Here is a 13,644-nt window from a genome sequence, read left to right on the forward strand (position 1 = left end):
ATATTTATGTTTGCAAATTGTTACAGAGAATACCTAAAATGTGACAGAAGCAAAAAATGATTACATCGATTAATCAAAAATGTATAAATATAAATATTCAGACTATAGTTTTATTATATTTTTGTCTACATATTTTTTAAAATATCAATATCAAAATTGATGGTATTGCTTTTATTTGGTATGTATCACGCAAACTTTGATTCAGATTAAAGCGGCATTCCTCAGTAATCTTTCTATTATTCTCACTTTTTCAAATGTTAAGAAATTGTACTTACTTACCGTAATAACTCTAATGTTTTTTTAGTGGATTTTTTCATATGATTAGATCTTTTTTTACTTAAGCTTACTATTTCTATACTTTTGTCCCAATGTATTGCTTCAATATGTTTCTCTAGATATCCTAATCAGTAACCGATCAATATCAATAATATCTTACATAACCAGAGCCTTGGTCCTTTTTCAAATGTCAAATTTGTGACAGAACCAATCCAAACGAGATCCAAGAGAGTCCAATGCATCAAAAAAAATTTAGTTTGCTATGTTTGTTAAGCTATCACCAACACAATTGAACATTCTGCAGGAGCTATATAAGAATGTGGTTATCGGACTAAAAATTGATGTGAATTTACCAAACAGATCGTACAGTTTGACCCTACTTACACATTTCCATGTTTTTTTTAATTGCATGTTTATAGCACCATATGTTCCATGCCATCAGTTAAATTCCACCTGATTCATGCGTTACAGTTATGGAAAATTGAATAATTTGCAAATCAGACACGAGAAGCCACAGAAGGCATTTGAACCATGTCATATTCCGTATACTGAATGATAATCGGTATATCCATCACTTATAGAAAAATAACAAATTCTAATAATGTATTAATTTAATTTTCAAATTTATAATTTACACAGATTTTATTTTATTTCGGTATTCGGTATCTAAATGATATAAGAGTACCTACTTATTCTAATAAAGTCTGTCATTTTTTGACTTTGAAAATTGATTCCATAAGAAAATCGTTATGAAACATCGCAATCTAGAGACAATTTTTCACTAAAATATTTATAATCCATGTCATATTGACTCACAATTTATATAGAATATGAAATCGGACAATAGATATTTGAATTAAATCAGTTATTCAACTTTCTATAGGTTTTAAAAGTAATTGACTAGAAATAACTAATCTACGATTCGTTTTCTCTAATAATAATTGATAATTATCTAATTGGACAGCAATAACTTTTTATTTCCGTTAAAAAAATAATGAAATTTACTGGTAAATGTAACTTCCTAATGTCTGAACAGTCTTACACTTATTTTAGTTCAAGGTTGCACTTCACACACAAAGTAAGTCTCAAAGGAACAAGGAGAATCGTTCCACTTTAGTCCTTTTCCATCTCTATTCCACAATTCCAAACAATTTTCTTGTTCCCCATTTTCATATTCGAAATTATTAGGCTCTCCTGCATTCCAGTTTGTAAACGTGATAGGACGTCCGGTTGACATCCAAAAGTATTTTCCTTCTTCAGCCAGATCGGTACCCGATGTCCAGAAATGCTCGTGACCGAATCCTGAACATAAAACAAAAGTTATGAAAATGAAGTTTAATGTATATTTATATAAACTTATTCAAAAGTTGAGGATATTTCTAAATCGCGTTTTATACGGAATTAAATCAATCTATATAAGGTTGTTTTGTGTGGTGTTTTGTGAATTTTTTATTTGATTTTTTGGATATGTGATAAGCAGTTTGATTTCAGATAGTTTTTTCTTCATTTATTTAAAAATATGAAAAAATTTCATAAAAATTGGTTTTATTTTAGTAATACAAATAACAAAATTAACTATAGAAGAGTCTTTTCTTCGATTATTCGAAGCGTGCTTAACACAAACAGACATCGCAAATCGATTAAATGTGTTCTAAACTATTATTTCAAGGATGATTAATGAGTTTTAGAAACCTAGAACTATTTCCAAAAAAAGAATGATATCAATAACCGGCATTAATCTATTATTTCCTGGGACTTACGTCTCATGTTTCTGTGTCTATATCAACAATAAGATAAAAAATCTTTATGCTAATTTGAGAGAGTTTCGTTGAGTTTTTTTATTTGATGAGAAAATTATTCATGTTGGGCAAGGGATTTATTAAGTTTAACCCTTATAGGAAATACACTCCTCTGCAGGGCTGTAATAGAACAAAAAACAAAAGAAAAATGGAGAAGGCTGAAAAAGAAATAATTGCTTGACCAACAAACGGTTCTTCATAGATTGTGGTGATATTTTTTTGTTACTTTTATTCTTTTTTCACTTTTATTTTTTTTATTGTTTTTTATATCATTTGTATTTTTTCTGTTTATTTAAGTAAACGTGTGGTAGGGTGGGTGGGTATAAATGCAGCTGCATTATTTTCTATCGGCGGGCATTTGGCTGGTGAACAGAATAACCAGATTATAGGAAAACTGCGGAAAACCTGCAACAACAACGATCAACGAGGTGGGACGTAGAAGAGGCGATGGGGGAATTATCTGGAAAATTGAGATAATTTTCTAGCAGTTCGTCGTATGCTGTTGCTAGCAGCCGACTAGAGGAATAGGGTAATTTTCTCTTGGGCTTTAAGAAGAGGAGCCGGAGAAGACATTGTTTGATTCGATGACACGAATCACATAGCGGGCTTGGAGGTCATTTAGACGACCCGGAATGGGGGTTATGTCAATATTGACATAACTAGGGCTGAATCGACATTTGCTTGCTTTAACAGTACCTGAGAATGGACGCACAAGAGTTATTTGAGGAGATAGTCGGGTAAGTTGCAGTAGGCGTTTGATCTATATTTGATTATGGGACGTGTGTGTCTTTTATACGTTTGAAGTAAGGTAAGGGGGTAACTTTCGTGTACCAATCCGAAAATTGATTCAGAAAATTTTGGGAGTGAATATTGAAGAATGGAATTGGTGCGGATTCTTTGGCATATAATTGGGTTTTTTCCATAAATGACGAAGGGCTGTAGTACCATACGTATAGATGGTGTAGTATGGAGGCTTTTGGAACGTCAGTACATGATTGAGATAATAAATAACAAAGTTTGACACTAATGGTTCGGTAAGTAAGATTATCAACTATCATATTATATCATTATCGAAGATTCAGACATTCAGAAGATTTCTAATAAGTCCAGCGTACTGAAACTGGAAGTCTTCTGGACTTCCATGAAGGCGGCAGAGGCAGAGATTGCATAAGTTCTGATAGTTTGAAGATTGCTGATGGCGTTGTGGCTAGAGTGTATGGGCCTGAATTGGAAATTTTGGATTCGAGCAAGATAATTTGAGCACCGATTTTTATAGAGAGTACTATGGATACCTACGTAAGTAAAAAAATAGCTTGTGCATTAAAACACCAACACTGCCGTAATTAATGCAATAACTCGATTTTTTCGTTTAAGTTAATTAAATTGTTCTAAATAATGATATTCAAGAGAATATTTTACTGTCATATATATGCTGCTTAACTCCTAAAAAAAATGACCGTATTTGGCGAATTGCATTATGAATATTCGAAAGATCTGAAAAAATTGAAGACATGCTTGAAAGAATATGAAGAGCCAAAGGGAGATTTTGTTGAAATATAAAATTTTAAACCACCATCGTATAGACACAAAAACTAATTTATGAGTGAAAGTTTTAGGAAAAACATCTCATGTTATATACCACTCAATATAATACTTTGCATTCTATTAACTATAAATAAAAACCATTCCATTCTCAAGTGAGCAGAGATATTTTTAATCTTGTAAAACAAGTTTACTTTTAAGGGAACCTATGAAAGATGAAAGATTATTATAAAGGTTACATTGAGACAAAAATAGAATCATTTGGATTGTTCTACATGGATATTTTTGAAAAAAAAGTTGTTAATATTTCCCAAATCAGAAAGATATGTTTTCATGATTTAATAGACATATTTCTATGCCTGGAAAGTTACAGATTATCCATAAACATTTTTATTTGTTATTAATTGCTCCAAAGACTTTGCCATGTTGCATTTGGAAATATTACACTAAATTAAAGACTCTTCAATCTCTCTCAATCCCTTGCTCTTCATTCTCTTCAGTTTCCTCGTCTATAGCACCTTTTTCAGATATTCTAGATATTTCATTTGGGCTAGTTCTCCTGGATCAAAATTCTGGATAGTTTTTTATTTCTTCATCTTCATTTTCTTTGTCCCAGTCTTCACAGTCTATTTCATCAACGCCCGAGTCTCGATTTTCGACTAATTCTATAAGTTGGCGTATGTCTTTTTCATTATCTAACAAAAAGATATCTTGAGTTTATTGCAGAAAAGATAACTATTGAATCGACAAACCATAAATCAATTAGACATGTATATCACAATATACAAGCAAACAACACTTCAGTACTAGAATATACATCAACTTTGAATCAAAGATACGACGTGAAATTTTTGTCAAATAACAAAATACTTGCATGCAGTTTGGCATGTTTTATCTAATGGGAAGTTTTTATGAAGATTTTGCGAAGGATATCGAAATAAATGGAATAAAATTATACTAGAAGCATGTACACTAAGATGTACAAATGTCACAAGAACCAATTTGTCTCAGAAAACAAAAAAATGAGAATTTGATATACATTGGTATGTGGATCAGATGTAAATGGGTAGATGACAGTTCTATGATCAATTTATTTCCATTTTCAGAAGAATATTCACAATAACTCACTTATACGAATGTCAAACAGAAACTAAGCGTTATAAATAGCTGAATTTTTTGTATCTGACAAAGTTTCCAGACAAACCTCGTATTTCAAAAAGATGTTCTTGATCTAATCTTTTCAATAATCTACTATAGATATAATAGTGGGATAATATATTTGCTGTACATTAAAAAAAATCATTTTAGGTCAATATATTCAACATTTTTCTGTTTCGGTATGACAATTTTAGAGTACGTGATGAAATATTTCAAGTTTTAATTATTCTACAATGATATATTGAATTGAAAAAACTTTTCACAGCATCTACCTATGAAATGAGTAATTTACATACGGTATTTCTTCACAACAGTCCGATATATAGATAATTACGTTGGCATTGGTTGTTCTAATTGATATTACATAATATTTCTAGCATCTAAGATCTAAGGTTAACATATTCGATGGTTAAATATCAATTTTTCAAACTTAATTACGTGAGAACCAAGAATTCACTGTTCTTTTGATCCTTACATATTGTAAATATATCCGAAGTGAATGGCTCACGGCCATTTCTGCTAAGGTACCTCCTAAGATTTACATGCACGGAGATCTTAAGCAGTTTTCTCTATTCTAGTTTTTTCAGCAATAAAACTAATGAATCATAACGTTCGCAAAAACTGTTAAATAACTGAAATTATTAGTCTTTCTGTTCTAAGAAAGCAACACAATAGTACTAAATGGGGGACAAAATAAATACAGTAACTAATAAAGAAGATAAAACAAGCATAGAGAAAATATACACAATCCAAATAAGATTAACACAGAAAAGTATTGAGGTGAAGAAAAAAGTAAGAGAAGCGAAACAGAAAAATTGGGAGGGAATTCGGAGAAGAACTAAACAAAGGATACATAAAATCCTGGCATAATATAACAGAATTGGGAAAAAAAAATTGGGAAAGATAAAACAAATTAAGGATATAGAAAATAAACAAAACCAAATGAAATATTAAATCGACTACCAAAACATATATCATAGCCGAAGAGGAAGAAAGAGAAAACACAAATATCGGAGAAATCAGCTATGACGAAATCAAAGAGGCAAGACGGAAAATCAAAATAAACAAAGCGAACGAAGCAGTCAAATATCTGGGAGAAGAAGACAAAACATGGATATGGGACATGATCAAGGAAGCATACAAGAAACAATACCGCAAGAATGGTAGGAGAATCTACTAGTTCCTAACCACAAGATAGAATAGCAAACAAATCGCGAAAACTGCAGACCAATATGCCTAACTTCATTGATCTAAAAGATATAAATACACTCGGATAATAAAAGAAAGATTTGGAGAAGAATTAGATAAGAAAATCGAAAAAGAACATTCAGAACAGAAGAACAGCATTCAGAAAAGGAAGACAAACAAAAGATGATATTTCCATACTAAAAAATGTGATATAAATACGATACGAAAAAGAAGTAATACTGCACTCAATATTCATAGATATGAGAAGAGCATTCACCTCAGTCCATATAAAAAATAATAATTATCCTAAGAAGGGTATATGAAAGAGTTGAAATACAACTTAATAGACATATATAGAGAGGGCAAAAGGGAAAAACCAGAAAATGTTATGGAATTAAATCGAAATTACAGAAATACAGAATTTTTCTAAAATTATTTCCAAAAACCTATAGATTTAAAAACAGTAATAAAATAAAATATTTCTGTGTGATACGATGATTAATTATTTACAATTCAATAGTAGACTGATGTGGCAATGTATTTGTGTCTGTTCAATGTTTATTCAAATTTTAGTAAAAGTTTACTTATTAGTTTGTTGTTTGATGTTAATGCATTAATTCGTCTACCAATACTAGTTGTTTGATTTATTCATTTCATGACAAGTGAACAATCATTGAAATGACCGATGTGCATTCTATATAAGGTTTGGCAAACGGTAGGTTTGTTAGAAAGTTTAGGGCTTGATATTGGTTGATTCTTGACTACGCCCCAACTTTCCATTTCATAATATTTTGTTTTTCCTTGACAATATCATTAATTAAACTTTATAAATCACAGCCTCTTTCAGAGAAACGAGCGAACAACACAGAAGCAACTAAGAGAGAAACGATAAAGATTATAAGGAAGAGGCACCCTCATATAAAAAATATTTTGAGGTAGCTAGCGACATTACATATATTTCAATAGAGAATTAAGTCTAAGAAAAATATCTTTGACATTATCAATAAAATAAAGGAAAAAAACACACACAAACAAAATTCTGAGCATAATCATAAGAGATAGACTAATGGGACATATTGAGGATAAACTAGGAGATTATCAACAAGGTCCCAGAGGCGGCAGATCAACAATAGCTGCAGTGCATGTGATATCATAATCAATAGAAAAGTTCTATGAACACGGAATGGACCCGCATGTGATGTTTATGGACTTTTGATTGTACCAACAGAAAAAGATCAGGCGATATAAAAAAGGGGATCTTTTCAAAACATAATGAACTGATAAATATGACGATAAGCTCTAAGGCCAAAACTCTGACAGAGGGTGGGCAAACAAAGGTGATTAGTACAAAGAGGTGATATGCGGGGGGGGGGCGTTCTCTCAATGATTCTGTTTAACATCGTAATAAACGGAGTAATAGATAATATAGATGATGGTGATATAGTGACAATGATAGGGATCCAAAGACTTAAATGGAGATAGAAGATATCCGAAAGCGGAAGATAACAGAGTGGAAGTCAGCAATAGAACAGCCCAGAGGTCAACCCAAAGCATGCAGGGAGCAGCAAGTTATGCAGGATATTGCAGCGATAGAAGTAAGGAACTGGAGAAAAGTCGAGGAGAATAAAAGAGTGGAACAGAATAATGGAAGAAGCAAATAAGAAGCTGTAACTGGTTAGAAAATAAGCCCAAAGCGGAGTAATTCGCCGCAAAATATGAGTCCACAGAGATCGAAAGGGTGGCTAACTAGAGTTAGCTCAAGACCTGCAGTGAATGTTCTCGATGGTAAGCATATTATTTTTATTTTCTATTTTCATCATTTTATATTTTTTGCTTCAGCTTTTCATTTCCTCGGTTAAAATCCAAGGAGTAGAGAAATTAAAGATTTGAACTCAACTAGTACACGAAAATGAGAAGAAGGGGATAAAGTTATTGGTTGATAGGGTTTATAGAGACCCTAGCATCAAGACTAGAGTGGTAGTATCTAAGATTGCTTGCTAGTAAAGAGCTAGTAAAGGGTTTTAGTATAAGGACTAGGTCAGTAATAAGTTAAGCTACTAGCATTAAAAGGGTTTGTATTGAGTAAGTAAAGATTGAATGAGATTGGTTAAGATTAATGAAGTTAGTTTTGATATGAAAATGAAGAGTGAAAATAGTAACGAGTGGAAATATTTTATTTATTGCAAAATGATTGTAAAAACCTATAAAAAGAGTCTCAACTTATTTTTAGACCTATTCATATATACCCCCAGCAGAGCTTGATATGGTCTGATTGGTAGTATCCAACAAAGTCGATTTTAGGTTAGGAAAAGTTTGTCTCCAAAGGAGAGCTTATTTGCGTATTTTTCCAAAATTTGCAATTTCTGAACAAAATTACTTGTGCAGGATTAGGGAGAGAAAAATGTTTTTTGAGAACGTGCTGAAACTCTCATTTCTGGGCGAAGGAGTGAGTTCTATCATGGGGAAGTCTGAGATTATTTGGAAGTTGAGTAAGTAAACTCCAAAGTAACTGTAAGTACCTCAGTTCTACGCGAAAAAGTAACTTTTATGGTGAAGAATAGTCAGATTATTTGGGAGTTGAGTAAGTAAACAAGTGAAACAGTTAATAATTGATTGAGCGTGAAAATGAGCCAGTTCGATTTTTTGTAGACATGATTCAATTATGTTTCAAAGAAATTGCCAGGAATAGAGGAATAATTTCCACTCTAAGGCGAGTATGAGAATTTTAAGGTGTTTTGATTTGAATTAAATGGATTCACTAATCTTTGCCCAGAGTAGCGTCTATAATACGAGTTAGCAGCCAATTTGAATTAGCAGAGTTATCATCTTTGACCAATATCTTGGGTTCATATCTTCCATGGGAACAGTCCATTTTGATTCCATTGTGCATGAATACATTGTTGCCAAAATTTTAATCTATTCATAGAGGATAAGAATAAATATTTGTCGATCAAGAAATGACAAGGAGCTGGAGTTCATAATGATCCGATGAAAGGAAGTCGTAAGCTTGGAATTAGACACTAGCATTAGAAATTGGAAATAATATATGTTAAAGTAAAATGAGCACCTTACCTGAATCTTTTATATATTTCTCTAATTTATCGTTTTCTTCTTGAGAGGTGATACTTGATAAATGCATGCCATGGAATCTGCAATATTGGGTCGCACGAAAGTAATTTGCCTGAAAGAGAAATCGATTTTCATTAACGTTAATAATACACTAAACCAAAATAGTTTCTGCTATAGTAAGCAATACTACAATTATTCATAGATATAGGTATATAATCATTGCGGTGTATTGCATAGAATTATAAAAGTATGCAGAAACTGAAACCCTTGTAGCTGAACAAAAAAATGGGAAATTAAGTTTATATAGAGTAGTTCCTCGTAATAATCGACACATAGCAGTGGCATATCGGGAAACCGATATGAGGGCAGTTTATCTCTATACCAAGTTGTATCCCTGAGGAGTTTTAGGAATTAATTTCTCTGTAGCCCTTTAACTTAAAAATACCAAATTTGATAAACTATATAAGAACATTTGGGGACAAAAAGTTTTGATACGTAAAACGCCATCGTACCATTCTGAGGGGTTAATTAAGGGTGACTTCACCTTAACATGACACAGAAGTCTTTTATATGGAAGTTGATTCAAAAATTTCAATTATTATACTATGGATAATTTGACTCAAAAACTTTTTCTACTCATAACTTTTCATGTTCCAATTAATGTTATTTAAAATTTGCAAAATGAGTGAATTAAAAATATTAATATTAATATTAAATTAAAGAATTTCTTGTTCATTTCTTCTAGTAATGATTTTTTGAATGTTATTCTATTAGTGTTGGTTTTTTTTGAAGGATACAGTAGAAGTAGCGTAGAAATATATCGGACAATGTTTTCTAATAACGTGGTTCACATTTTTTAGTGTTAATTGAAAACGCCCTGTTTGAATAAGTAAGCGATATGAAGAACTTAAACTATACTATAAATACTATTAACGACATATTAGAACTAGAACTTTATCTAAACAGAGTAGCATATCACAATCTGTGCAGTGAACTAATTAACCATAATTTACACCATGCTATGCCCAAAAACCTCAAGAGTTGTTTGTTGTTTTGATTTAGCGAATGAATTCCTGTCGATTCCTTCCACGTCAGGATATTCATTTTCAAAAGAAAATTCGATAATTATCTAGATTAGGTTACACCCCTGAGATTTCGTTTAAATTTCAGTATGTTATAAAGAAAATTACGCTAAACATGGCGCGGAAATCATCCCTTCAGGTACGTTTTTGCTCTTAAAGAATCAAATAATTGTAATGATTTTTCAGTGATTATAATATTTAAATTAATAGTTGAAACCTAACCTAACCTAACCTAAGGTTACAATTATTTGATTCTTTAAACACAAAAAAGTACCTTACGTTACGCTCAGATTTCTGAGGCGTGTTACCTAATCTATCTTTCTATTGATGAGGCTGCTTCACTCACATGGGTATTAGGAATATGCATAACTATCTTGAGTGTTTACTGAGTTCAAGATTAATATTTGATTCATCCTTATCGATAATGATTTTATTTGACCAGTTATTTTGCCAAACTGGCTAACAGGCGAAACTTATTTATAATTTTCCTAAAATATTTTATCTGTTCATTAACCCATTACAATTGAGATTGTTTGACATTGGTGTACGTATTATGGAGCACCATCTCATTTTAGTGACAATGTAGGAGACTCATCGACTCATTTCAAATGAAAATTTTCCACTTATTCAAAAAAAATATGACAATTCAATTAGGTACTAGAAGAACTAACTTGTGAGATTGTCAAATTTGATGTATAAACTCGTGACTTTTTAAATAACATTAGACAAAACATGTATTTAGTGCTTCGAAATGAAAAAATTTATTTAAAATGAGTGAAAAAAGTTTCAGAATATAGAAATCAACATTTTCAAATAATCTTATAGATAAAAGACTTCTATGAACTGTTAAGGTAGGGTCTAGTACCTAATTAACCTCATAGTATGATTCGATCGCCTTCTAGTTACAATTTTGGTATTTTAAAGTTGAAGGGTTGAAAAGAAATTAATTTTTCCTAAATTTTGGTAACTACTTTGAGTCTCTGTCATCTTCAGGGATGCAACTTACTTGATATAGAGTATTGCCTCCAGTATTTTGCTCTGTATAGATTTTTATGCGGAACACCCTATATTTTGACATACTAGGAGAAACTTTTATGAATTAAGTAATAAAAAATTTTGTTCCACGGTTCATTTGATAATTGATAAATATCGAATCAAACCAAATGAAACAAGTGTGTTTTCTATCAGTGACATTGAAGTTAATGCGACTATTGCTTCGGTTCTTTTTATTATGTTAGTCACGCCTGCTTTAGTTAAGTAACGTTCTTTTGTTGTTACATCGACTGTAAAAAAACATTGTTTTATAATAACATTATATTTGAAATGTAAATCAAATATTTCAACGAGAAAATTTGTTGCGGTATTTATAAAAAAATTACACGCACAAAATAATTATTATGACGTTCGCTGTGGTGTTAGAAATTTTCTGATGTGAAAGTTGATAATTGTTTGAATTTGAATACATTATTCATTGAATCTATTGGAGTGATTATAATATTTATTACATTGAAATTATTTATAAGTGATACATCAAACGAAAGGGCAGCTGCAACAGTTTTGTTTCCGCAGCTATCAGTTGGAGAACATCAGTACAAGTTTCAAAGTCCAGTCATTTTAAGTATTTTTAATCCCAATCTGCGAAAGAAACTTATTGAGCTGAATATTTGTATACATCTTTATTACGTTGTTGTGATGAAGATTTATAAAATCAACAAAATCAGTTTTTCTCAAATATTTATCACAAAAATTGTTTTTATTAGAGTTATCTACAAAAAATGTAACTAGCATTTTTCTGAAGAAACAACAGTTTTCGAAGTAAAGCGCTAAGAATGCGACTAGACTCACATTCGCTATTGTATACCGTGCACCAATGCGTAAACTGTATTGCTTCTTAATATACTTATTTATAGAGGTTTAGAAAAATCTAGTATAACTTATCAAAATGACCCTCACTGGTATATTTTTTTTTCATTTAAAAAGCAATCGCACATATTACACTCAAGTAGTTCCAGTAGTACCTGCCGGGTGGAGATGCCAGTGCTCGGGAAAGACATGCCTTGGTTGCAGATTCCATAGACTTTCACTTCTCAAAATAAATTAATCCCGATAAATCTGTTCTGGGTGTCTGCAGGTGAAATCAGTGTTCATAATCCACATCTACTTATCGAGTAGGTCTTGCAAAAACTGCTCTAGGCGAAATTTTTGCTAGACAGCTCAGAAGACCGTTCTTGCATGCTCTAAGCTGTCCAAGTTTCTGTTCAACTCTGGATTGCCTATAAGTCGAAATGCTCTCTTCTGTATTGAGTCGAGTATCGGCAGGCTATGCTTTGGAGCGAAGCTCCAAATGTGCGAGCAAAATTCCAAAGATGGACGAATCTGGGACTTGTTGAGGATTAGAAGATGTTCCGTATTTCATTGTTGCGAAACCCATCCCTTTATACCTGCTACTGTTTGTCTCTCTGCGTCAAGAAATAATTTTTAACTGAATTAGAGTGTTAAACACGTTACTTTAGTTGTTTTCTGCTCTCAAACGGTTTTAATAATAAGTTATACATGCACACAAATACTTTATCCATCAACTTACATCATTTATTTTTTTACCAGGAAAAAACAACGTGTTCAGTTATATTTAAACGCAGAGTCTACAAATGATGGAAATGATGAAGATATAGATGTAAATCTGGAAAAAACTCCAGTCGACGTTTTTTCAGCAACAACTACTGATAGAGAAACTGAAGATATCGAAAATGAATAAAAAAAATATGTACTAAAGTTTATTTTTTGTATTTTACTGAATTCGAATAAAAAATTATTTATTTTTGGATAAAAAAACCTATTATTGAATATCATGGATTATGCGTACGGAGAAAACCATGTAAAAAAACGCGCCTTGCATTGTATCTCGTAGGTGGAGAGCAAACGAGGGAATCGTCAAGATATAGTCGCTTTCTAAGCACTCTACTCCAAAAACGGTTGATTTTACAGAAAAATGCAAGAGGTATTTTTTGTAGATAATTTTACAAGGAACTATTTTTTCTAATTACTGCTTCAAATGATAGATCACGAGATATTTGCGAAAAACTGATTTTCGCGACCTTTTGACCTTTATAACTTTTTTAGCGGGCACGATATCGATGTCAATTTTCCAGATCTTCATTAAAACAACGTAATAAAGGTGTATACAAAAATTCAGCTCACTAGGAATTTTTCCGAAGATGAAACCTAAAATGACTAGACTATTACTGTAACATGTATTGTTGATTTTATTTGTGATAATATCATCTATAGATTATATTATCAATCTGAACAACGTACGATCAAGAATAGCTGAAGAGATCGTTCAATGAAAGTCGTTCTGCAAGCTAATAGTAAATTAGCACTTCCTGTAATTGTTTGTTTATGATTACCATCGGTTTCAACTGTTACATGTCTTAGAAATTACAAAGCAAAGCTTAAATTCCAACTTCTAACAAATATTGCTTCACTTCCATGAATATTTTTTGATTAACTTTATCTTTAGTGATATATTA

The 13,644-nt window shown here is 31.6% G+C and overlaps 1 protein-coding gene across 1 annotated transcript in view; it reads right to left on the minus strand.

Moving 5' to 3' along the window:
- Positions 1-869: 869 nt before the first annotated feature.
- The window catches only part of LOC130445036 (low affinity immunoglobulin epsilon Fc receptor), a 68,937-nt gene continuing 56,162 nt past the window's right edge, over positions 870-13,644 (minus strand). The window contains exons 4-5 of the mRNA XM_056780512.1: positions 9,036-9,144; positions 870-1,578 (exon numbers count right to left, since the gene is read on the minus strand). Of these exons, the coding sequence (XP_056636490.1) occupies positions 1,331-1,578; positions 9,036-9,144 (357 nt within the window). The 3' untranslated portion in view covers positions 870-1,330. The remainder of the gene's footprint in view (positions 1,579-9,035; positions 9,145-13,644) is intronic.

Source organism: Diorhabda sublineata, chromosome 6 (assembly GCF_026230105.1).
Source record: "Diorhabda sublineata isolate icDioSubl1.1 chromosome 6, icDioSubl1.1, whole genome shotgun sequence".
In the NCBI taxonomy this organism is placed as follows: domain Eukaryota; kingdom Metazoa; phylum Arthropoda; class Insecta; order Coleoptera; family Chrysomelidae; genus Diorhabda; species Diorhabda sublineata.